At 39.2% G+C, this 27449-nt stretch overlaps 1 protein-coding gene, 1 long non-coding RNA gene and 1 pseudogene across 4 annotated transcripts; 2 read left to right on the forward strand and 1 right to left on the reverse strand.

The window, feature by feature from the left end:
* The first annotated feature begins 549 nt into the window (after window positions 1-549).
* On the forward strand, window positions 550-21209 carry LOC144006416 (uncharacterized; annotated as a pseudogene). The gene is made up of 4 exons (XR_013279813.1): window positions 550-968; window positions 7918-9356; window positions 12408-12537; window positions 19306-21209. The product of XR_013279813.1 is annotated as an uncharacterized LOC144006416 (transcript).
* Window positions 12100-26889, forward strand: LOC144007499 (uncharacterized). Its single transcript, XM_077507219.1, has 3 exons — window positions 12100-12194; window positions 22115-25286; window positions 25368-26889. The coding sequence occupies exon 2, from the start codon at window positions 22153-22155 to the stop codon at window positions 23245-23247; it is 1095 nt and encodes a 364-aa protein (XP_077363345.1). The 5' UTR covers window positions 12100-12194; window positions 22115-22152; the 3' UTR covers window positions 23248-25286; window positions 25368-26889.
* LOC144007801 (uncharacterized) lies at window positions 26080-27449 on the reverse strand. 2 transcript variants are annotated; one of them, XR_013280361.1, is made up of 3 exons: window positions 27148-27449; window positions 26477-26707; window positions 26080-26204 (listed from the first exon to the last, which is right to left on the reverse strand). It is a non-coding gene; the product is annotated as an uncharacterized LOC144007801 (long non-coding RNA). The 2 variants fall into 2 exon arrangements; XR_013280358.1 differs by lacking the exon at window positions 27148-27449 and having other exon boundaries at window positions 26477-27088.

Genomic DNA, 27449 nt, shown 5'->3' on the forward strand with positions numbered 1-27449 from the left:
TTTTTTGTATCCGTGAGAAATTATTTTTTTTGTCATTGTCTGGTTGTCTGTGTCCAAAAGCTGTAAAAACGTATAACTATTGCAAACTTATCATTTATTTATATGATTTTGTATCAAACTATTTTCTTTTCTTTCAGTTATACTATTGATTTTATTTGGTTTAGCTTTTGTATGTTTTAACTTTCCTGGCGTGTTCTATGTTCTAATTGTTTATAGTGTATACAATGATTGTATTATTTCCCCCCCAATAGTTTGTATACTGATTGAGTGAATAGAGATTTAAAAAAAATAAAAACTAAACTGGGCTACTCGTATGTACAGGAAGTAAACATGTTTCTTCTTATTCGTCTGAGTGCAGTTTAAAGGTCTATTTATTTTTATTATCCAAATGAATCTAGAATTAAACGTATAATTTTATGAGCTTTTTTTTAAAAAAAAAATTAAGTAAAATTAAATATGAACATTTTCGTGACATGAGATTTGTCCAAGTGTAATTGCCGTAGATTTCACGTGGGAGCAGAAGAGCGACTCCATTCCAGGCACGACGCGTTTACGCTCGGCTTCACGATAAAAATAATTCAACACGAATTCGTACGGAACGAACTGACACATCGACACTTTGCCCCGTCACTACTTTATTGAAGTCAAACATAATTGCTACGTTTCGTGTCTGGTTCAATCGTATCTCTCGGCCCTCTTTATTTTGTCTTGTTTTAGCTTAGCTTAGCTTAGTTTAGCTTAGCTTAGCTTGCTAGGCGCCAAAAAACGAGACGCGTTTGCTATCGCCAAATTGGCTCAGCAGACGTCAATCGTGAGCGTAAAGTGTCGTGAATATCGTGTGAAGATGTTCACAATGGCGAAAGTCAAGTACGAAGAGGAGCTTTGTGGAGCACAGGAGGACAACGAGCGACAACGTCAACTGCTGGACGCCGTTTACAAGCAGCCTCGAGTTGTGTTGAACAGAGCAGGTTTGTCACTTGTTTCATCGACACTTTTCAACCATATGTACGTTTTTATTTCTGTAAGGACTCTTCACCGGGTCACTGTGTTACGATACACAGTTTTTTTCTTCAGTCGGTTTGGTACATTTCTCAGTCGATAAGAATTGGATTTAGCAGAGCTACAGCTGAGGTAAAGCTAGCCGCCTTTTCTTTTTACGCGGTCAAGTCAGCCGCCTTTTCTTTTTACGCGGTCAAGTCAGCCGCACTTCATTTTTTTCTGTTCGCCCTTTTCTAGGATTTACGGTAGTGTGCTCGAATATGGAGAGAAATTTGTGTCTTTATTTTCAATCAAACAAAAAAGGAATTTGCAATCAAAAAAAATTTTCAATCAAACAAAAAGGGGATTTGCAACCTCAAATAAATTTTAATCAAACAAAAAAGGGTTTTCATATAAAATACAAATTTGCAAACAAAAAAAAACATTTCAAACATGGATTTGTATTTTAATAAAATTTTTTGCAAGCATTTTTTTCGTTTTGTTTGCGAATCTTTTTTTTGGTTGCAAATCTGTTTTTTGGTTGCGAATCTGTTTTTTGGTTGCGAATCTGTTTTTTGATTGAAACCTGTTTTTTGGTTGTGAATCTTTTTCTGTGTTGTGTCGGCGGGGTCCTCCGTTCAACCGATGATAGAAGCCTTGTCATTGGTCAGCTTGGAAGCCGCTGCGACAACTTTCATTGGTCAGATAGGAATGGGGGTGTGACAATGTTCGTCTGACTATTTCCTGGTTCATTTTGTCCAGTCGCCGCCAGCATCGAGGTAAATATAACCCCCCCCCCCCCCCCCCCTCACTTCTCGTTTTCCGTTTTGTTTATCTGACATTTATCTAAAAGCAACCCTTGATCTACCGTTTATCCGGTGATTTGTTCTAACCATTACAATTAACGTAATCACTCACTCAGCATTGCTTAGCCATGTTAGCTAGCTAGGTAACTGATGGTCCGATACATGAGTCAGTCATGAAGCTATGTTGTTGGCAGTCAAAACACAAATATACGACTCATTGGGATAGCGGTTAGGATGAAGTTTTTTTTTTTTTTTTTTAATACTCATAAAGAAACCTTTGCATTTGTTTCACATACAGGCAGGACTGGGAATCGAATTTATTTACACTTGCTGCTTCCCCTTAATTTTGAATGTTTGAAGTAGAGATTAAATTCGTGATAATTCTGTGATTATTATTTATTGGTCCTGGTTGTTTACTGTATGAGTCAGATTGAAACAGAAGGGGAATCTGAGTTGTAGGTGTACTTTTGCAATTACACTGACTAGATTTTTTATTTTAGAGTGTGAGCAGACCAAGGGGTAGAAAATTTAGACATAGCGAGATGCATGTTTACTGTAAGAGGAGCAGGCCAAGGCAGTTTTATTGCTGGTAAAAGCGTACATAACCAGAGGAAAAAACTTTATATGAGTAAAAGTTCTTGGAGTTACTGTAGCTTTCATAAATGTATTTGATATTACAGATCCAGCAAGCTGAAGAGACACTACCCTTGGACCATCACGATGAACACGGGATCGTTATACCTGACATCCACTGTCGTTTACCTGAGGAAAGACTTGTTGCTTTACGGCAAATCAATCCAAACAAGAAGTCCTTGAGTTTTGGTCGCGTCATTTATTTATTTATTTGCAGACTCTCAATGTTGCTTCTTGTGCTAGTGTCTCACGGCCCAAAGGGTCATTTAAATTTATGTAAAAAATGAAAATAAATTCCTGTGTAAAACAGTTTGACTTTTATTTCATAAAAAAAAGCATGCATATGAACTAACAACCAGTCATTTATTCAGCATTTTATAGATTTCATACAGACATTTTTCTCAAGAAATGATTGGCCTGCCAACAAGAAATCAAGAAAGCTCAGAAAATGAACTGTTAAACTTAAAACAAACATTTTGGTAGGAACAGCCTGTAATTACTCCAAAAAATGAAATGGATGTGATTTTTTTTTTTTTTTTTTTTTTTGCCCTTTCAATTAAACTGTGTCAAATCTGGCATCAAAGGCAGCAGTCAGATAGCAGTCAGTAGATGTGATTTAAAGGAATGGTAATCACTCATATGAGCAGTTGGAAATGTAATGGTGTTTGTGCAGGGGGTAACATAATGTGTGACCTGGCATTTGTACCTCACAATTGTGGTCAAAGTTTATTGATATTTTAAATTGCTCTCTGTCTGACATAAGCAGGTGCTTGTGGCCCTGCTCAGTTATCCACAGCATCACCTCATGAATGGAGGTGACCAACCACCAACTTCATCTTCTGCATCTAAAAAGTAAAGAAAAGTGTGCTTGAATTAAGTACCAAACATGTAAAAAAAAAATTCTGACAAAGTTATGTTTGACACACGTTTTGAACATTATTGAAACAGGAAAACTACAATGAAACAATCACAGGAACTAAATGTATTTATATTACGTAATCTGTCACTTCCTCTGTATTTCAAACACCCAAGACATAATAAATGTAGCAGAGGCTTACAAAAAACAGATTTGCAACCAAAAAAAAGATTCGCAAACAAAACGAAAAAAATGCTTGCAAAAAAATTTATTAAAATACAAATCCATGTTTGAAATGTTTTTTTTTGTTTGCAAATTTTTATTTTATATGAAAACCCTTTTTTGTTTGATTAAAATTTATTTGAGGTTGCAAATCCCCTTTTTGTTTGATTGAAATTTTTTTTTGATTGCAAATCCCCTTTTTGTTTGATTGAATGTTTTTTTTGATTGCAAATTCCTTTTTTGTTTGATTGAAAATAAAGACACAAATTTCTCTCCATACTCGAAGAGACGCTGGCGCGGAGAATGTGACCAAGAACAACATTGGGTTTTCAAAATAAAAGATCGGTTTTCAAAAATAAAATTGAATTCAAACGCAGTTTAAAGTATGCTTGGTTTTATTATTATTATTATTATTATTATTATTATTATTATTATTATTAACAGTTTAAAAGCTGTTTCACAATAACAGTACCAATTCAAATTTCACTGGGAATGCACTCTTGTGGGGTGATATTGAGCAATAACATTGATATGTACAGTATTAAGTTAACGGTAATTTAAAATGAAGGAAAGGTTGAAATTGAGAAAAAAATAGGTGTGTGTCATCGAGCAGACATGCCACTTTGAGGCAGAACTAATTTGGGGTCAATAGGTCATATGACCTAGAAGCTATTAAGCAGAAAATAAGTGGAAGTCTAAAAGGAAAAAAATAAAAATAAAAGGTGTGCATCATCTATCAGACATGGCACTATGATGCTGCATTGGTTTGGGGTCAATAGGTCACATGGCCTGGAAGCTATTGAGCTAAGAAGCTGAAATTTACAGATAATGAAAAAAAAAATTGTTAAAAATAAGCGGAGTTTTTTTTTTTTTTTTTTTTTTTTTTTTTTTTTTTTTAAGGCTGTATGCAAATGAATATGTAAAATTTTCTCTTGTTTCCTACAATATTAGTTGCTGATGTCATGTTGATCAAAATGTATGCTGTGTTGACCCGAGTCTCACACCTTGACTCCGCAACATTTTTGCATTATTTTTTTTTGCATATTTATTTTTTTTTCCACAATGAAAAATGGTTGAACAAGTTACAATACGTCAACCATATTTCTATATATTCCCAGTAGACTTTTTTTTTTTTTTTTTTTTTTTTGGGCAAATGTTAACTTTTAATAATCAAAAATCAATTCAACCAATGAGCAACCCGTTTTCTGAAATTTGTGTTTTCATCTCTAATATTCTAATATAAATTATGGTGAAAACAGTGCCTCTGGATTGGCAGACCGGGGTGGTGGTCCCCCTTTTTAAGAAGGGGGACCGGAGGGTGTGTTCCAACTATAAGAGGGATCACACTCCTCAGCCTCCCTGGTAAGGTCTATTTAGGGGTGCTGGAGAGGAGGGTCCCTCGGGAAGTCGAATCTCGGATTCAGGCGGAGCGGTGCGGTTTTCGTCCTGGCCGTGGAACAGTGGACCAGCTCTACACCCTCAGCAGGATCCTTGAGGGTGTGTGGGAGTTCGCTCAACCAGTCCACATGTGTTTTGTGGATTTGGAGAAGGCGTTCGACCGTGTCCCTCGGGGAGTCCTGTGGGAGGTGCTTCGGGAGTACGGGGTACCGGGCCCCCTGATGCGGGCGGTTCGGTCCCTGTTTAGTCCGCATTGCCGGCAGTAAGTCGGATTGGTTTCCGGTGAGGGTTGGACTCCGCCAAGGTTGCCCTTTGTCACCGATTCTGTTCATAATTTTTATGGACAGAATTTCTAGGCGCAGCCGAGGCGTGGAGGGGATCCGGTTTGGTGGCCTCAGCATTGCATCTCTGCTCTTTGCAGATGATGTGGTGCTGTTGGCTTCTTCAGGCTGGGATCTCCAACTCTCACTGGAGCGGTTCGCAGCCGAGTGTGAAGCGGTTGGGATGAGGATCCGCACTTCCAAATCCGAGACCATGGTCCTCAATCGGAAAAGGGTGGCGTGTCCTCTCCGGGTCGGGGATGAGATCCTCCCCCAAGTGGAGGAGTTCAAGTATCTTGGGGTCTTGTTCACGAGTGAGGGCATAATGGAACGGGAGATCGACAGGTGGATCGGTGCAGCGTCTGCAGTAATGCGGACTCTGTATTGGTCCGTCGTGGTGACGAAAGAGCTGAGCCAAAAGGAGAAGCTCTCGATTTACCAGTCGACCTACGTTCCGACCCTCACTTATGGTCACGAGCTGTGGGTCATGACCAGTATGTTCCTAAGCAACTTGGCACCCTAGGCAGGCTTTCTGGTAGTGCCCCCCCTCCCAGAGCGTGCACAACTTATTAGACCAACCACAAAAACGACCCCTACTCAAATTATTAGACCAACCACAAAATATTTACATTTAGAGCATTTCCCACAGTTATTTTATACTTAATGGTAGAACCGTACGTCACAGTGGTATTTTCGCTGTAGAGGAAGAAAATAACGTGGAAAAAATGCTGCTGAAAAGTCAACTTACTGTAGGTTTGGCAACACAAGATGGCCGCCGCCAGCTTCACTTTTCGCTACAGCATGAGCAGCCCAGTTAATTTATGACGTCCGTGCTGTATCAGCCTGCACATCCACCTGAGAATCTGACCGTGATCAGTTTTTTTTTTTCCTTTTTTTTTTTTTTTTTTTGAAGGTTTGAGCCAGGACAGCATACTAGCATTTTCATTTCATTTTCTTAACTAAAGAGCCAGACCTGTCACCAGAAAGAAAGTGCATTACCTTTTTGGGGGGAGCACACTTCATCAACCTAAATCTAATGTTGTTCAGGTTGAACAGTGGCATTGTGACAACTGCAAAAGCGGCGGAATGACTGTGACCCAGCCCCTTCTATCTGAGATTAGCTAGCAGTTGCCTTCATTTGCTTTTTGGATTTAGGGCTGTACGATATGGATAAAATTTCGGATAATTTTATTCTTTGGTCTTTGACTCAGCATGAAACTTCGCATCATTTCAGTGTTTTATGGTGCCTTCTGTATTTTGTGTTATTTTATTTATAGTTATATTTACTTATTCACTTCCCTACATCTTATATATTTTTTTTATTTGTATTTTTTGCTTTTATACTTACCTACTTATATTTACTATAATTAATTTTATTTTGTGTTATTTTCTTTCACTTGTGTCCACTGCGAGACTGATTTCTATTCCATGCACTTTGTATGCAGCAATGGATGTTTTAAAGTGCTTTATAAAAAAAAGATTGAGTTGAGATATGTCGATAATATACAGAAACGACATATGGGTTCAGTGAAAAAGATCAATCCAGAAGGATGTGTAAAGTGCTGTTTATCATTATCATTATTATTATTATTATTATTATTATTATTATTATTATTATTATTATTATTATTATTATTATTATAACTTAGTGACAGTCATCAACCGTGACAAACTTGGCAATAAAAAAAAAAGAAAAGAGAATTCAACTTACATTGTACTGCAACTATGCTTTAGTGATAAATAATTTTATGCTCCAATGGTTGCCAAATGTGTGATTGGTCAATGCTCGTTTGGGGGGGCGGAGTTTGCGAAAGGTCAATTACGGATAAAACTCACCTGACTTTTGGCAGCGATATTCGGCCGAGCAAGAAAAGAAAAAGTGTAGTCAATAGTGCATAGAATTTGCCGGCACTCGACTAGAACTTTTCCTGGCTCAAATCTTAAAAAAAAAAAAAAAAAAAAAAAGACCAGAGACTCTTGAGTGGATTTACAGTCTGAGGTAAAACAGCAAGGATGTTTAAAAAACAAAAAACAAAACCTGTGCTCCTCATAATTCTGGGGTACATTATCACAATTCATTATAATCCACATTTATCCAGATTTCTCCTTACTTTGGAAGCATGTATTATTTTGGTATATTTGAATTTGATAATAATGTCTATACACAGTTTCATTTGATAAATCTTATGATTATTCTAGCGAAGTTTTACATTCATAAGTCTAAATTTACACATAAGAAACAATCCTTTATTGATTTTTTTATTTTTTTGTATCCATGAGAAATTATTTTTTGTCATTGTCTGGTTGTCTGTGTCCAAAAGCTGTAAAAACATATAACTATTGCAAACTTATCATTTATTTATATGATTTTGGATCAAACTATTTTCTTTTCTTTCAGTTATACTATTGATTTTATTTGGTTTAGCTTTTGTATGTTTTAACTTTCCTGGCGTGTTCTATGTTCTAATTGTTTATAGTGTATACAATGATTGTATTATCCCCCCCCCCCCCCCCCCCCCCCTTCCCCCCCCAATAGTTTGTATACTGATTGAGTGACTGGACAGCTGGTGAACGAGCGCACACCCTCTAGATGAATCGATTCTTAAAAAAAATAAAATAAAATTCAATCGTGACAGTATTATCAATTCACCGTTGAAATTTGACTTGACCAAACCAATGTGTGTGTTCTTCTTGTGTCCTGCAGACGTCGCTGAGAAATATCTTCGTCCTGACCAACAGAAGGTGAAATCTCCTCAAGTGAAAGAGGAGGAGGAAGAGCATCCTTATTTTAAAGAAGAAAAAAAGTCCCCTGGTGTCAAAAAGGAGGAGTTTGAGGATGACGTCACCAAGTCACCAATGACCTTCAAGTCACCAATGACCTTCGCCCCTTTAAAGAGTGAAGACGAAGTCAAGGGTGAGAGTGAGGAAGGCAGCAGGGCGGAGCCTCCAAACAGGATCTTAAATCCTCAAAACATGATTCCAGAAAGTGATGCAGACCACTGGGGATCATCAAAAGCAAAAAGTGATGACATGAGGTCCCTTTCTTCTCATGATGATGATGATAATGATGATAATCTGGATGGTAATGATGAACACGCTGCTGATGATAGGTCATGTCACACTGACGACAAATCTTGGGAATTTTCGCACTGTGGGAAAACATCGAGTTCAAAATCAAATTTGAAAATTCACTTGAAAATACACACTGGGGAAAAACCTTTTTCTTGTTTAGATTGTGGCAAAAGCTTCTCTTTGAAGTCAAATTTAACAAAACATTCAAGAACACACACTGGGGAAAAATTTTTTGCTTGTACCCACTGTGGCAAAAGCTTCTCTCAGAAGTCACATTTAACATTACATTCAAGAACACACACTGGGGAAAAACCTTTTTCTTGCTCAGATTGTGGCAAAAGCTTCTCTCAGAAGTCAGCTTTAACAACACATACAAGAAGACACACTGGGGAAAAACCTTTTTCTTGCTCAGATTGTGGCAAAAGCTTCTCTCAGAAGTCACATTTAACAACACATACAAGAAGACACACTGGGGAAAAAACTTTTTCTTGCTCAGACTGTGGCAAAAGCTTCTCCCGGAAGTCAGAATTAACAACACATACAAGAAGACACACTGGCGAGAAACCTTTTTCTTGCTCAGACTGTGGCAAAAGCTTCTCTTTGAAGTCAAATTTAACAAGACATACAAAAAGCCACACTGGCGAGAAACCTTTTTCTTGCTCAGATTGTGGCAAAAGCTTCTCTCACAGGTCATATTTAACAATACATACAAGAAGGCACACTGGCAAGAAACCTTTCTCTTGCTCAGATTGTGGCAAAAGCTTCTCTCACAGGCCATGTTTAACAATACATACAAGAAAACACGCTGGTGAGAAACCTTTTTCTTGCTCAGATTGTGGCAAAAGCTTCTATCAGAAGCACCATTTAACAAAGCATACAAGAAGACACACTGGCGAGAAACCTTTTTCTTGCTCAGATTGTGGAAAACGTTACTCTGACCAATCATGTTTCAACAAACACACAAGATCACATGGTGCGAAGGAACCATTCAGTTGTGGTGTTTGTGCAAAAAGATTCTCTTGTGAAAAGCTTTCTGAGAGACACGAGTGTGCTGGTGAGAATAGCAGCCATTAGGGGTGTTAAAAAAAATCGATTCGGCGATATATCGCGATACTACATCGCGCGATTCTCGAATCGATTCAATAAAAAAAATCGATGATTTTTTTTTTTTTTTTTTTTTTTTTTTTTAAGAGCTCAGAATTGTTCATTCGGTAGTCTTACCGATTCAACGTCTTATCATCATTGCCTTTTTCTTTTTTTTGTGTGTGTGTGTGAATCGATTTTTAACTCATTCACTGCCAGTCATTATAGAAAATGTTTACATTTCCAATACTCACGTGATATTACATTCAATAATTATATATAAACCGAATCTACCAAATAACAGAATAGACTCCCTACTTTTTGTCCCGTCCCGTTCTTTTATAATTGACAGCAGAAAAATGTAGGTTTGCCAAAATACAGCCATTTCTCCCATGGACTCTGAAACTGTGTTTATTTCCTATAAAATGGGGCAATGATGTCATCTACCGGTGGTTGGGCATCAGTAAAGTTGTTTCCAAGTTTGATATTTACAGTGGAGCATGCTCAGATTCGCCCCCATTTAGCACCGCTCTAAAAAATACAATTGACAAGTATACTTGTCAAAGGCAGTGAATGAGTTAAACTTCCATTTTTAATGGAAAAATATTCAACAAAATGTCTGACTTCGGGTTAGGATTCACACCTTGAGCATGGAAGAATGTTATATGAACGGAACATTAAGCCTTAATATTTTATTTTAATCCTGTTCAAACATGAAACAGATTACAACCTCTATAAGACTGAAATTTCAGATAAATAAATAATACATTTTCATATCAATCTTACACTCTACAAGCGTACTGATTAGTATTTTCTAAATTTGAATGAAAAAAAATCGCAACAATCGACTTATAAATTCGTATCGGGATTAATCGGTATCGAATCGAATCGTGACCTGTGAATCGTGATACGAATCGAATCGTCAGGTACTAGGCAATTCACACCCCTAGCAGCCATCTTTGAAGCTTCAAAAAAATGAAGGGAAGTGAATCTGATATGTTATTTCGTAATAACACAACATTCAAAGCTGCCTGGGGCCTGTCATCATGATTTCCGTTCATTACTCAAATAAAAGTAGAGATATTAGGATTTCAGAAGACTTAAGAAGTATCAACTCCAATGTCTTACTTAAGTGTAAATGTAATGCTTTCAAAACTACTCAACCTGTTAATATTAAGTTTTTGACGTTTCCTGTTAATGTGTTTAAATGTCAATTAATGTCAGTTTTTTTTATGTAATTTTGGAAGCTATTTTTGTTTGTTTTGCTTTTGAATGTTGTTAATGGTTGTGTTTGCTGAAGTTCGTAGGTGTTGTGTTTTTTGCTTGCGTGAAGCACATTGAGTTAGTTTCCTTGTGTATGAAATCGAAATAAAACCACCTTGTGTTGCCTTGCAATTTTCCGCAAATCAGCGTCGAGACACACAAAGCCATCTGGGATTCAAATTTGCTGTTGAACAGTGTCATCTCTGAAATGATTGACATGATGGGCGTTTCGTCAACATTGAAGGAAGGTCCGTCAACGGCGGGCGTCCGTTTTGTTGTCGATTGGCGATTGACGGCTAACTTAAAAAAAAGGACGAATGAACCATTGACGGAAGTAAGTTTCCTTCCGTCAATGTAATCATCAATCCGTCACACCGTCAATTAACATATCCCAATGACAGACGTCAAATTCGTCAATAAATGTGTCACTGTGTGTAAAATAGATATGTGTCTATGTGTGTCAATACGTCGATAATATAATCGATACCGTATGTGTCTATGTAGCGTCTTCGTCGTTCGCCCCACCATGAGGTGTTCAGGTAGTTTTACGTAAATGTATGAACAAACGGCCGACGAATTTGTGCAGAAATTCAAACAATTGGCGATTGATGAAGGCACAGTAGGTTTTTTAATTGTGACGAGACGGGCCTGAAGTTTCCAGGAAGTTTCAGAATTTGTTGAAAAGAATCACCCAGAAAGAGTGTTCCAGAACTAATTCATTTGTGCATTTTACTTGGATATGTTCCTCGCTGTCCATCAGCCCGTCAATGACGCTGATGCATGACGAATGACGGATTGATGATTACAATGCCGCTGAGATTCAGATATTGACGGATTTACGAAGACGGAAGATGGTCCTGAGACCTCGCAAGAGCTCGTCTTTTATATCGCCCTCAATATTCCAATCACTAACCTTTTACCTTTTATTGGAAGGTAAGTGTTGCGTCAAAACTTTGCTGGAGGAAAGTGTGAAAGTCACAGATGACAAAAACTGGCCTAAAGTCATTTGTATTACTTGCAGTACAAATAAATATTGCATATATCAGTAATGTATCAGATACTGTTTCAAACATTTATTAATAGCTAGGGCCGGTACATTATAAGCTATTACAACAAATTAAACTCATCCCTGATAATAAACATTCAGTTAACCTCAACAAGCTTGTTCAACTTTGATGGCGAATTTTTAAACTGCACATTTAACACAACAAACTGGGGCTCTTTTCAATAAGTCCAATTTAAACAGGCATTTAAACTTTACGATTATATCGGGAAACAATACACTGAAAAAAACGGGAATGAGACTTTCCAACTGCAGCAAAAATGGCGACATCTGCCGATGACTTGATGACAATGCTTGCTGTGAAGCCTCCGGACAATTTCCACCAGCCAATCATAACGTAGCGGGGGCGTGTCCTGCCCCTGACTTCCGCCACAGGTCTACTTTGGTTTCCGGAGTCATCACTGCCGCGGCGGGCGGGTCCGTGGTGTTTAATCATTGTTTCTGATTCGGTATTGAACTGAATTCAGCCTCCACACAGGACGCCCATCACCATTTTGAAGGTCTGCGACACCATTTATTTAATGTCGGCGTGTGTTTAAACTCGTTTCGGTGCGCGTTGATGCTTCTCGGCCTTAGTTAGCTTAGCTTAGCTTAGTTTAGCTTAGCTTAGCTTAGCTTAGCTTAGTTTAATTTAGCTCGCTAGCCGCTAACAAAGAGAAGCACACAAGACGTGGTCAGGAAGAGACCAAGTGTGACTTTGTTGGCATTATTGTGTCAAAATGTCGGCGAGAACGACACCAAAGGACGAGGAGGAACTCTTTGGAGTCAAAGAAGAGAACGAGCAACATCTTCAACCGCTGGACGATGTTTGCCAGCAGCCTCGAATTGTGCTACACACAACAGGTTTGTACACTTCTTATTACTCTCCCTTGCTCAGCGCTACTATATAGAGTTAAAAAAAACAAAACAATAAATGCAGTCATTACTGTACACAGTAATTCAATAAGCCGAATCGGAATTACAACTGCGCATGTGCGGCCACTGGCTCTTATGCTTCCTGTTTCGGGGTCGTTGCTATCCAGATCGCCATATGAATGCATTGGAAATAACCGAAAAGAGTCATTATTTTTGATTTATTTATTATTATTTAAGATCAATAAAGTCAAGTCTAAGTCTTGTAAATTATATTTATATTTAATACTGTATATAAAGAGCAAGTGGAATAAAATAAATTCAAGACCTGTGGGTGGGATTTTTTTTTTTTTAATTTCACTACTAACATGATGAGCATAGACTATAAACAGTGCTGGGGAGAATACTTTCAAATTGTAATCAGCTACATAATTCTGAATCCTGTCTCAAAAATGTATTTTGGAACGTATTCTATTGCATCATTCAATGTAGGGGGGTATGGTAAAAATTTCATATCACGGTTCTATTAAAAAAAATAAATAAATAAATCACAATCTCGATTTTATCACGATTCTTTTTTTTTTTGCATATATTTTTAGGCTAATCTTCACATTTCTGAACATTTTTCTAATATTTAAAGCATATTTAAAATTTATATAAAACCCTAAAAGAGAAAAATTACAGCCATCTTAAGCCAACTAAGCTTTCTGAGCAGGTTGGAATTGAAATGCATGTAAACACTAGTGTTGTTCCGATACCGTTTTTTGGCCCCCGATACTGATACCCAGTTTTGCAGGATCGCCCAATACCAGACCGATACTTGAGTTTTTTTTTTTTTTCCTTAACATGAAAAATCTGTCCTGCTATTGGTTCAGAGCATTCAAGGGCCAATAGGATATCTTAGATCGGCATGCAGTGAACATGTCACATACCGGTGAATGTCGTGCACCAGCAAGACACAAGATGCTGCATTGAAAATCCTATATTAGTGTTAGAATTGATGGTATCGGCATGTTACTTGTGAGTAGTCACAGACACCGATACTGTTTCAATGAAGTATCGGCACCTCTGCCGATACCAGTATCGGTATCGGAACAACACTAGTAAACACAAATGGTAATGAACAGTAGAGGTGTGCAAAATTTCCGATTCTTAGATTATTCACGATTCGGCCGTGGAACAATCGAGAACGATTCACAAAAGTCCAAATTCCGATTATATAAATATGCCAAGGGAACCGAAACTAAAAGTGGACCGGAGCGGAAAGTACGCGGAACTGAAACGCAGTAGCGCGCAGTAGCGGACGCTTAATGGGACGGACCGAGAGTACACATCCACAACTCACGCCTCGACATTCAAAACAACAACAAGCATGGCTGAGCTGACCAACCCACCTCTTCGTGGGATCAGACCTGCTCCGAAAAGGCAAACAACTTCAGGCGGAAGTATCAGCTAGCTGGCTGCAGTGCGTCGGTTAGCGTTCTACAGGGCACCGCGCAGTGATACGAACGAACGAACAGAAAAGTAGTGGCTGGCGGTAATGGCGTCTGACTTTATTCAGAAAAGAGTATTGTGGTGGAAATGTATCACGCTTTTGAAAACAAATAGTTTTTTTTTAGAAGAAAAACGCTTTATTTCCGAGACCCCAGCCAGCTTGCTGGACTATTTTCCTCTCGTCCAACGTCGAACATGAACGCGTGTAGTCAGTGCTGATCGCACACACGGGAGGTGAGGATCAAATTGAGATTCATGTTAAAAAAGCCGAACGATCCCATTAATGTTTACACGTTCATGTTTACACAAGTTAAAAAGCAGAAAAGCACTTGAGGGTTTTTTTTTTGTACCTCTGAGAAACTTTAATGTTTACATGTTCATCTTTACACAACTTAAAAAGCAGGAAAGCACTTTTTTTTTTTTTTTGGCATTTGTATTGAAGTAGTAGTTCACATTGTCTTTCATTCATATCTCAGTGCACTTTTGAGTGGATAAAAATAATATATTTTTGCTCAATGCTATGTTTTATTCTGTTGAAGACTGAATATACTTAAAAGCTGTTGTTACAGAATGAGGACTTGAGTATTTTATTTACTGTTTTGAACTGTTAACTTGATACTGAAATAGTAGTTTATGTAGGCCTGAGAGGACTTTTGTACTATTTTTGTAACTAATGTACGAAACATTAAAAGCACCAAAATACATTGTTTTTTTTCTGCTGCCTGGGGGGAAATCAATAATCGTTTTATAATCGAATCGTAGCCTCTGAATCGTAATCGCAATCGAATCGTGAGGTGCCCCAAGATTCCCACCTCTAATGAACAGCCTCAGTTACTTCTTTCCACCGCTTGCTTGCTTGTTTTCGTTTCAAGACCAAATATTAAGCAAATGTGTGTTTCTGTAAGAGGTGTTCATTTATGGAATAATTTTGGTAATGACTTGAAAAGATGCAAGTCAGTCGTTGAGTTTAAAAAAAAAAAAATGTTCAAGAGTCTTATTTGGATCAGACGTGAACCGGTACAATTATAGAAATGAAATGTTCTTTTTGATTCCATTGTTTGGGTGATGAGGGTTGAATGTGCGAGTACGATGATGTATTGTTGCGGTGTGCGCCCAGGGGGTTCATGCACATGCGCTATTGGCAATTGTGTGTTGAAGTGGGGTTGTCCACATGAGTATGATTGCACGTTTTCTTTTATTACGATGTGTTAATTTACTGTTGAAATACGATGTAAGGGATAAGGAGTAGGACTAGATAAGTTTTAACTTCTTCCTACTCCCTTTGGACATGTAAACAATTTCTAATGATTGTTATGAGGTTTTTTTTTTCTCCCGATTTCTATTTGCTGTTTGTTTATGTTTGTATGTTATGTTTACATGCTCAATAAACTTCAAAACTTCAAACTTTTTTCATATGGAGTACCCTTGGCAAATGACTGTGTTACCGTGGATTGGGTTAGCTTAGAGCTGCTAGCGGCTGGTCTCTGTCTCTGTTAGTTTTGGCTGTCTGCGTCCAGTTTCGGGGTCCGTAGGGAAGTCGAATCTCTGATTCTGAGTCTGGGGACTCTGAGGTGGGCTCGCCTATCTCTGGGGTCAAAGTCACTGAGGTGGTTGGAAAGCTACTCGGTGGCAGGGCCCCGGGGGTGGATGAGATCCACACGGAGTTCCTAAAGACACTGGATGTTGTGGGGCTGTCATGGTCGACACGCCTCTACAACATCGCGTGGACATCGGGGACAGCGCCTCTGGATTGGCAGACCGGGGTGATGGTTCCCCTTTTTAAGAAGGGGGACCGGAGGGTGTGTTCCAACTATAGAGGGATCACACTCCTCAGCCTCCCTGGTAAGGTCTATTTGAGAGGTGCTGGAGAGGAGGGTCCGTCGGGAAGTCGAATCTCGGATTCAGGAGTAGCAGTGTGGTTTTCGTCCTGGCCGTGGAACGGTGGACCAGGTCTACACCCTCAGCAGTATCCTCGAGGGTGCGTGGGAGTTCGCCAAACCAGTCCACATGTATTTTGTGGATTTGGAGAAGGAATTCGACCATGTCCCTCGGGGAGTCCTGTGGGCGGTGCTTTGGGAGTACGGGGTACCGGGCCCCCTGATAGGGGCTGTTCGGTCCCTGTACGGCCGTTGCCAGAGTTTGGTCCGCATTGTCGGCAGTAAGTCGGATTCGTTTCCAGTGAGGGTTGGACTCCGCCAAGGTTGCCCTTTGTCACCGATTCTGCTCATAATTTTTATGGACAGAATTTCTAGGCGCAGCCGAGGAGTTGAGGGGATCCGGTTTGGTGGCCTCAGCATTGCATCTCTGCTCTTTGCAGATGATGTGTTGCTGTTGGCTTCATCCAGCCGTGATCTCCAACTCTCGCTGGAGCGGTTCGCATCAGAGTGTGAAGCAGTTGGGATGAGGATCAGCACCTCCAAATCCAAGACCATGGTCCTCAGTCGGAAAAGGGTGGAGTGTCGTCTTCAGGTCGGGGATGAGATCCTGCCCCAAGTGGAGGAGTTCAAGTATCTTGGGGTCTTGTTCACGAGTGAGGGTAGGATGGAGCGGGAGATCGACAGGCGGAGGTCTGCAGTGATGTGGATGCTGTATCGGGCTATTGTGGTGAAAGAGGAACTGAGCTGCGAGCGAGCGGTCTGGCCGAGGAGGCAGCCCCGACCCACCTTTTTGTCGGATAAATGTTTGGCGAGCCTACTTTCTTCTGCTCTGGAGATACCCTGTCTTGAAAAAGTGTTTTTTGCAAATGTAGCATCCGCTAGCTTGACTGCTCATGAATGAATTGTGGCACATTACGTCACCGCCGCTACACGAATCTGATTCCAGAAGATAACGGCTTCTGTAATCATATTACAATCGGAACATTGCAACGTTCATTGATTTCCGTCACAAAATATGAACAATCGGTCACTGTCAGCAACTCTAATAACTTTACTCATTGAGCCGCTCCCGTCTCATGTAAGTCGCTTGCTGGGTGTGGGTGCCGTAGTTGGCGATCCAAGATCGCCGATCTTCTGCGCATGCGTGTCACCGATTGTGCAGGGGTCATTGATAGCGTCTTGACACAAATATCCAGTAATAAAGACAATGTTTGCTTGTGCTTGTGGTGTTCCCCAGGCGTCCGTATTCGGGCCAATAGTATTTAATATGTAAATTAACTCTTTTACTGCCACACGTTATCAAAAAACAACCCCCAAAGACAGCGGATTTTAAGCATTTTAACTTATTTTTTGATGTAAACTGAAAATTATATTGTTTTGGTACATATATAACATGGGTACCACAAGAAAGATCACATTCCATTCTTTCATTAGAAAAAAAAGTGTGTTTCTACCTTATTACGTTCTTTAGAAATCACCATTTGAAAACAGGTAATTTGAGTGACATTGAGCGAAAATTGGAAAAAAAGATACATTTTCTCCACAACAGTGACTTTCATACTAATATTTTTTGTTTAGTGACGCTCCGTCAAATTAGGTTTAATGTGACAAAGGCTGTGATCATTCACGACGGCCTTGAAAACGTTCAATTTCATCAGATTGCGTCATGGTTCATTGTAATTCGCAGCTCTAGTTAGGGCCCGAGCAGCTACCGCTGTGAGGTTAAATAATCCTGAGTTGAGTTGAGTAATTCCATACACCGGCAGCCCATTGAAAAGAGATACAATGCTGCCATCTGCTGGCCATAGTTAGTGGATGTATTTGATTTCACAACTCATTGACCTGGCTGTGCTGCACTTGGATGTTGCACTGACCACTGATATATTTAAAAATAAAAAAATGTAGTTAACTTGAACTTAACGTTCATGGCGGCATAGATCGTGATTTTACTAAACGTTATTAAACGTTTTTGGCGGTCAAAGAGTTAATAACATTTTCAATGTGTCTCAGACATTCAAACTTGTACTTTTCGCGGATGACACTAATATATTTTATAGGGGTAATAATTATAATGAGCTTGTGAGTGCTGTGAATAATGAACTTGATAAAATAAAAATGCGGATTGATATGAATAAATTATCGTTAAATGTAGAAAAAACAAACCATAATCTTTAGTAAATCTAGAATACATTTTGAATCGCAGATAACTATAGATGGCATCCTAATTGATAATGTAAGTGAGATTAAATTTGTAGGTGTTATAATTAATAAATTTATCTTGGAAAGCTCATATCAGACACACAAAAAATAAAATCTCTAAATGCCTCCCAATTTTGAATAAAGTAAAGTCATGTCTTGATGAGGATTCTCTCCGTACATTATATTGTACGCTGGTCCTCCCTTACTTCACATATTGTGTTGAAGTGTGGGGTAACACCGACCAGTGTACAATAGAGCCATTCATCATATTACAAAAACGTGCTTTGCGGATTATACATAAAGTTGGATTTCTTGAACATACACACAGTCTTTACTCAAATTTAAAGATCTAGTTAAATGTAATACTTTGATAATCTGATATAAAGCATTTAATAAATTATTGCCAATTAATCTACAACAGTTATTTCAACTTAAAGAGTTAGTTCATAATTTGAGAGGATATGGAGACTTTATAATGCCCAAATTTAGAATAAATTGCAAACGTTTTTGTGTGTCAGTATGTGGTGTGAAATATTGGAATAGTCTGGGTACTCGACATAAGCGATCCCAAAATATTTTCAGATTTAAAAAGTTATATAAAAACATGGTTTGGTCACAATATGTCGGAGGACCTTGAATTTATAAATACTTGGTGTAAATGTGTCCTTGCTGCTACTACTGCTGTTATTGTCTATTACTAAAGTTATGTATGTTTATGTCTTATTCTTGGAATATATAATGTATGACCATCGTTTGTATGAACCATAAAAATGTGATATCTGTTACCTACAAAAACATCATCACCATTATTAGCACTTAATAATTCAGTTAATGGTATGCCATTATATTGTCTATATATATGATAAAAAAAAATTTAAGATAGAAAGATTGTAACTTGCAGGAAGTACTGTATATTTGGCACGTACACACGCAAACGCACGCACACATACACAAAAAAAAAGAAAAAAAAAGTAATTTTATAGATTAGAGACGGGGGTGGGATTAAATAAGTTTTCTTCTTCCCACTCCCTTTCAGGCAGAATCAAATTTTCCTCTTTTCTTATTTATTTTTTCTCTGTTCATATTATGAAACTACAGTATGACTTGTTGTTGCTGTGTTCAACTGTACACTATTGCGTGAAATAAATGAAAATGAAATGAAATGTGTTTCTCTTCTTGTGTCCTGCAGATGTCGGCGAAAAATATCTTTGTCTTGATGAACAGGAGGTGAAGTCTCATGTGAAAGAGGAGGAAGAGCATCCATATTTTAAAGAAGAAAAAAAGACCCTTTGCGTCAAAAAGGAGGAGGTTGAGGATGACGTCACCAAGTCACCAATGACCTTCGCCCCTTTAAAGAGTGAAGATGAAGACAAGGGTGAGAGTGAGGAGGGCAGAGGGGCGGAGCTTCCAAACAGCATCTCAACTCCTCAAAACATGATTCCAGAAAGTGATGCAGACCACTGGGGACCATCAAAAGCAAAAAGTGATGACATAAGGTCCCTTTCTTCTAATGATGATGACAATGATGATAATCTGGATGGTAATGGTGACAGGTCATGTCACACTGACGGCAAATCTTGGGAATGTTCTCACTGTGGGAAAACATTGAGTAGAAAAGGAAGTTTGACAATTCACTTGAGAAGACACACTGGGGAAAAACCTTTTTCTTGTTTAGATTGTGGCAAAAGCTTCTCTTGCAAGTCATATTTAACAAAACATACAAGAACACACACTGGGGAAAAACCTTTTTCTTGTTTAGATTGTGGCAAAAGCTTCTCTTGCAAGTCATATTTAACAACACATACAAGAATACACACTGGGGAAAAACCTTTTTCTTGTTTAGATTGTGGCAAAAGCTTCTCTTGCAAGTCAGATTTAACAAGACATACAAGAATTCACACAGGCGAGAAACCTTTTCCTTGCTCAGATTGTGGCAAAAGCTTCTTTGACAAGTCGAATTTCAAAGCACATACAAGAAGACACACTGGCGAGAAACCCTTTTCTTGCTCAGATTGTGGAAAACGTTACTTTGCCAAGTCGGATTTAAAAAAAACACACAAAGTCACACACTGGGGAAAGACCTTTTGCTTGTGCACACTGTGGCAAAGGCTTCTCTTACAAGTCATCTTTAACAGCACATGTAAGAAGCCACAGTAGCGAGAAAACTTTTTCTTGCTCAGATTGTGGCCAAAGCTTCTCTCGCAGGTCAGCTTTAACAACACATAAAAGAATCCATACTGGCGAGAAACCCTTTTCTTGCTCAGATTGTGGCAAAAGCTTCTCTTTGAAGTCTAATTTAACAAGACATACAAGAAGACACACTGGCGAGAAACCTTTTTCTTGCTCAGATTGTGGCCAAAGCTTCTCCCGGAAGCCAGAATTAACGATACATACAAGAAGACACACTGGTGAGAAACTTTTTTCTTGCTCCGATTGTGGCAAAAGCTTCTTTGACAAGTCCAATTTCAAAGCACATACAAGAAGACACACTGGCGAAAAACCTTTTTCTTGCTCAGATTGTGGAAAACGCTTCTCTGACCAATCATGTTTCAACAAACACACAAGATCACATGGTGCGAAGGAACCATTCAGTTGCGGTGTTTGTGCTAAAAGATTCTCTTCTAAATATCTTGCTGAGAGACACGAGTGTGCTGGTGAGAATAGCAGCCATCTTTGAAGCTTAAAAAAATGAAGGGAAGTGAGTCTGGTATGTTATTTTGTAATAAAACATTGAAAGCTACCTAGGTCTGTCATGATTCACGTTCATTACTCAAGTAAAAGTATAGATTAGATATTAGGATTTCAGAAGACTTAAAAAGTATAAACTCCAGCATCTTAGTTTTAGTGTAAAAGTAATGCTTTCAAAACTGCTCAACCTGTAAATATTCAAGTTTTTAACGTTTTCTGTGAATGTGGTTAGACGTTGTCAATGTATGTTCTTTTTGTAATTTTGGGAGCTATTTTTGTTTGCTTTGCGTCTGAATGTTGTTTATTGTTGTGTTAGTTGATGTTCGTAGGTGTTGTGTTTTTACTTGTGTGAAGCACATTGAGTTGCCTTGTGTATGAAATAGCAATAAAGCCACCTTGCTTTGCCTTGCCAATTTCCCCAAATAAGTGTTGAGAATACCTTCAGGGACACACAAAGCTGTCTGGGTTTAAAATTTGCTGTTGAACAGTGTCATCACTGAAATGATTGACGCAAATGTCCTATCTTTGTATACAATATTAAAAGAGTGACTGTAGACAAGCTGGCCAGGCTAACTCAACCCGAGCTCAAACCACCACAGCTCCGTGCTAGCTAACGTGCCATATGCTAGTCTTTGGATGTACAATATGTACAATATTCAGATATAAGAACAAAATTGTATCCATATCCGATTTTTCAGTTTGCATGTAATAATGTACAAGTGCCTCTTGGCAGCTTGTAAGGACGTCAAATCGAATGTTCCGGTGCTCTGGAATGCCCTCCCCTCGGAGGTCAGGGCTGCTACCTCTGTCGAAGCGTTTAAATTACTCTTGCATTTGGCTGAATGTTGTGGTCCTGGTGACTGCCGCTCGCTCTAGACTGTAAATTGAAGACTATTATTGTACAGGAAATATAAGGAACAATGGGTTTTATATCTAGATTATCCACTCAATTCAACACATGTTCAAAACTAAAAAAAGAAATTAAAAAAATAAAGTTGATGAGTCGTTAAAAATATGAGAAGTTGAGTCGATTTAAAAAAAAAAAAAAAAAAAGTTGTTAGTCACAGTCCTATTTTTAGCCTTCCTTAGCCCGTGACAGAACGGCTTGCTTGCTAATGCTCCCTAGCATCAGCATGCCGCCACCAGCAGATATAAACAATGCGCCTATTGGCTTGGAGCGATGTTGTGTATGAACTATAACCGATCATCTGCGTCACTGGAGGATCGCGATAGTGACAGTACTATCAACTCCCACTTGAAATTTGACTTGACCGAACCAAATGTGTGTTTTGTCTTCTTGTGTCCTGCAGACGTCGCTGAGAAATATCTTCGTCCTGACCAAGAGGACATGAAGCCTCCGAATGTTAAAAAGGAGGAAGAACATCCTTACATCGAAGAGGAGGAAAAGCCCGTTCGTGTCAAAGAGGAGGAGGTTCAGGATGACGTCACCAAGTCACCAATGACCTTCGCCCCTTTAAAGAGTGAAGATGAAGTCAAGGGTGAGAGTGAGGAGGGCAGAGGGGCGGAGCCTCCAAACAGCGTCTCTACTCCTCAAAATATGATGACAGAAAGTGATTCAGACCATTGGGGATCATCACGAGCAAAAAGTGATGACATAAGGTCTCTTTATTCTTATGCTGACTTTGATGATGATGATGATAATCTGGATGGTAATGATGAACACGCTGAGGGTGACAGGTCGTGTCACACTGACGACAAATCTTGGGAATGTTCTCACTGTGGGAAAACATTGAGTTCAAAAGGAGGTTTTAACAATCACTTGAGAAGACACACTGGGGGAAAACGTTTTGCTTGTACCCAGTGTGGCAAAAGCTTCTTTCAGAAGTCAGATTTAACAACACATAAAAGAATCCATAGTGGTGAGAAACCTTTTTCTTGCTCCCATTGTGGTAAAAGCTTCTCTTCAAAGTCACATTTAACCAGACATATAAGAACCCACACTGGCGAGAAACCTTTTTCTTGCTCATATTGTGGCAAAACTTACTGTCAGCAGTCAGATTTAAAAATACACACAAGAAGACACACTGGGGAAAAACCTTTTGCTTGTACACACTGTGGCAAAAGCTTTTCTCAGCAGTCAATTTTAACAAAACATACAAGAACACACACTGGGGAAAAACCTTTTGGTTGTACACACTGTGTCAAAAGGTTCTCTCAGAAGTCATATTTAATAGAACATGCAAGAACACACACTGGGGAAAAACCTTTTTCTTGTTCAGATTGTGGTAAATGCTTCTCTCAAAAGTCATCTTTAACAACTCATACAAGAAGAAAAAAAAATTTAAGCCACACAAGAAGACACACGGGAGAGAAACCTTATTCCTGCTCAAATTGTGGAAGAAGTTTCTCTTACAAGTCAAATTTAAGAAAACACACAAGAACACACGAGCTGCTTTTCCACCAGCAAGACCAGGAACTTTGAGTTTTGGGTCATGGGAGTTCTTGGTTGTAAAAGTTCAGCTGATGTAGAGACAACGCCCCCGAATTCGACCAATCAGCCATGGCCATTGCGGCCCGCCCCCTCAAAGTTCTTGCCTGGCTCAGCAAGACCCTGCTGCCGAGAGAGTACTTGGATGCCCCCTGGGGAATTTAATTACCCTGCTAATTGTTGATGGTGGAAAAACACCCAAACTGAATTTTACCAAGGTAAACTGAAAAGTTATCCAAACGTTCCGACGGTGGAAAACCCGTATAGTGAGAACGGGGAAGGAACCATTCAGTTGCAGTGTTTGTGTTAAAAGATTCTCTCGTAAAAAGCTTGCTGAGAGACACGAGTTTGCCGGTGACAATAGCAGCGATCTTTGAAGCTGAAAAAAAAAAAATGAAGTGAAGTGAGTCTGGTGTGCTGTAAAAGTGTCAGTGAATTGAATTAAAAAAAAAACGAGTGTAGGAAATATTGGATCCCCCTGCTGCTTATTATTGTTCTTATTATTAGTAGTTGGATTAAAACGCTCGCTCAAACGCTGATCTTTGAATTATTCTCAGATCAATTTATTATAATTCAACTATTCAAATTGTAAGATCAAGTTATTGAATGTTTTATTTGATGAACAGAAGACAGGGATGTGTCATAAGTCATATCGAATATGGATAGAGTAAAATGTGTGTGTATATTCCTCTGTTTATATGATGTGTAAATGAGCTCAGCTCATTCTCGAAGTGATGCACCTCATCTCTTCATTCACGTTCTCTCAACACCACCACAATGGATGTCAAATGAAACGGACAAGATGACGTCCCATCTTTATTATGAGCGGGATTTCCCTGCCAACGAGTTTTACAAAACTAAAGTCGCGCTATGCTAACATCGAATATTGCGTTTAAACCAAGATCCCGTTTGAAACAAAACGCACAATTCAGTCATGACCAAAACGATTTTGGAATTCCGACGTTCATTTTACGTCACAAATCTTGCGTTGGATTAGAAGACGCAATAGCGATGTCCCTTGGTGAGCAAAAACAGTTCCAAAGTCCATTGCATAAATTGCAAACGCGCCGCCAAAACGCCCCCCCCCCCCCCCCCTCCGGCTTTTTGGTGTGATGTAGCATGCTAGCTGGTAGCTGTTCTGAGGCTGTACCCGCCCCGCTGCAATAGGTCGCTTGCACATCGTAATGCATCATGGGAGTTTTTCCTTCGGGCGCCATATTGGGTGTCCGCCGGTTCACAAGGTACACTCGCGAGTTACACGGTAGAGCTTATCAACCTGATGTAATTTTCGCAGTATTTTCACGATTTACCGGAAGATCAAAAACAACGATACAGGCAGAAGGTGTCTCTGTGTGGCGGGATTGATCCTAATTACGTCCTGACCAAGGGTGATTTTTTTTTTGACGGAGAAAGCTTGCTGGCCAAATGTGACATCTCTGGACATCTTTCCCTACCTCGTGTTGACAACATGCTCCATAACACGCCAACAAATCCCTGGAGGCTTACAATTATTTTGTAAGCGGGTGGATACAGAGTGTAAACTTTAACATCGCATCAGAAGAAACGGTTGCTGTTGCACGTAAGTAAACCACATGGTGTTGGTAATTCTGCACACAAAAATGTTGATTTGTTCTCAGGCTTCCTGTTATCATTGTGTTTACATGCACAGCTAGGTTTACCTGATGTGGTTTTTCCTAACAATTTTATAACAGGCAAATATGGCAGAGCGTATAAGAATAAAAAGTAACTATGCACAGCCTCCCCGTGGCTTAATTAAATTTAATGCTACCCTTTCACTAGTTACATGTTACTTAATCAACTTATTCTAAATGGTTAAGGTTAACCACTCTCAGAGGACGTATTTTTAGTTTCAGTTTCCAGTCCAATAAAACGTGTTCATGGTAACTACTGAGCATACTGACAGCTTTTCTTATGATCTCACGGTTAAGGAGGCTGTCACAACACCCAATTTCTGTCTGGTGCCAGATGGCAACAATTCCCATCACTTGTCACAACACCAATAGTATTACCAGGTATGTATGGCTTTACTTTTTGTAGTTTCTTATTTAATTCTATGTTTCATATTTTCATTACAATGTTTGTAATATTTTCAGATTCAGGCACAGATGAGTTTAACTGGACGGACTTCTGCGACTTTGTGGTGTGGACAAAGTGTGATTGAGCGAGTCCACCCAGATCGCTCGTTTTGGCCAGTTGGAAAAGCCAGAGTTTTTTTCCCCCAAATCCCCTCCTTACCTGAACTGCTCGGGAGAGCATTTACTAGATCAGCAGTGGACTTCCAGTGTTCCTGCTCAGCCGCTGTCACCTACCACTTGCTCATGTACTTCAAAGATGCGGAATAAAGTAGTTTTTTGTGCTGCAGCAGATTGTAAAATCAAATGATATCACTTGAAGTGTGCCAATCTAGACTGCCAAAAGGACAGTGGTTTTGTGACAAGTGTGAAACAAGGATTATTGGGAAAACTGTAACACAGTACTGGTACTTGTCTTACATTAAACAAATTTAAAAGAGAGCAACTTTTTCCTCTGTACATAGCATAATGAAAGTCATTGCGTACCCCATCAACATTACATCATACCGTCATCTCAGGATGGTAGGCACCTGTGCTAAAATAAACTACATTAATTAACAGTTCAATTTTTAACCCTGAAATTACTACATCTAATCATTATTCACTTCATTTTTTGTGCTTTTAGAAATAATAGAGATTTATGCCATTACTTTAAGAGGGACCATATTGCACATTGAGTCAAATCCTGTCATTTGTATTATGTATAGCTTTGTAAACAAACCCAACAATAGAATTTGTATAAACGCTGCCTTTATTAGCGCCAAACAAACAGTCGCATGTTGTCCTCCTCCAATGCTTTGATGCTCGCCTTCGTTTCCATCATGTCATTGGCAATCAAGTCGGTGTGGCATGAGATCCCTAAAGAAAAAAATAAAGAAAAAAATCACAAAAAAATACGGTACCAGTAATAGGTTTAATATAGTAAAGTAGTATAGTTTTTTTGTCAGTGTAAAAGAAATGTACACATTTTGTTGCATTTTTTAATGTATGAACATTGCTACAGGCAAATACTTATTTCTATAAACACTTCCAAATGTCTCTAAAATATAAGGTGCGTGTACACACACAAACAAACACATACATTCACTCATGCATACAATATATCATGTAAAGAATTCTGAGTGGCATACCAGAGTCAATGATGTCAGCAGTACTTGAGGGTACAGGTTACTGGAGCCATCTGGCTGCATAACTGCAACAATCTCTGCCACTCCGAGTCGTCTTTTCTTTGCTTGTCTCTCCTGTGCACGTTCATATCTTGGCACCGACTGGGCTGAGACATAGATGTTGTAACTTGGGACCCAACTTTAATGTTGGAGCCCAGTCGGGATGATTGGACAGAAAAACGGGCGCAGGGCGACCTGTTAAAATAAACAAATATATAAACAAATAAAATATGGAAAGACTGGTTATTTTACCGCAGTAGGGTGGCCGTGAATAAGTTCTTTAGCATGATGTGTAGGTTACCGGGGGTCTGTTTTCTTGCATCACCCCCGGGGGTCTGTTTTCTTGCATCAGCCCCTTCTGTCTCTTTTTTTTCCAAGTTTACATTTTTCCACCAAAAAACATGTTATCGGCATTAAAAGCCCAAGACTAATCAATCCAATTTCAGCAGTAAACACTTTACACTGGCACTACTTGGGTGAAAATGTTCGATGTTAGCTTTCGGCTAACGTCCGCTAGCCAGCTTGTACTACCGAACTTGCTTGCTCATGAATCCAAAACATAAGCAACTTGCCCATATATGGGCGGTCGAAACGTTATTAATCCTCATGCATTAAATAAAGGTAAACACGCTTACCGCTCACAAAGTGATCGCTGCACACACGAGCCCAAAGTAACGACTTCCCTCCGGAGTCCGCACTCCTCTGTCTCCAGGCCCTGGTTCCTAATTATTTTCGGAATTCGGAAAAAAGACCGACCATTTTCCCCCTTGGCTTTGTTCGAACAGCCAACGATGCAGCAACAATGTACCATTTTAAACGCAGAAAACAAACGTGATAGATACGTGTTAGACCGAATCGCTACGTAAATGGAGGCCACCCAGCATGGCGACTACGAGAAATCCGAGGCGGAAGTGACGACATGTGCAAGCGACCTATA

The sequence above is a fragment of the Festucalex cinctus genome, chromosome 1 (genome assembly GCF_051991245.1).
Source record: "Festucalex cinctus isolate MCC-2025b chromosome 1, RoL_Fcin_1.0, whole genome shotgun sequence".
Classification (NCBI taxonomy): domain Eukaryota; kingdom Metazoa; phylum Chordata; class Actinopteri; order Syngnathiformes; family Syngnathidae; genus Festucalex; species Festucalex cinctus.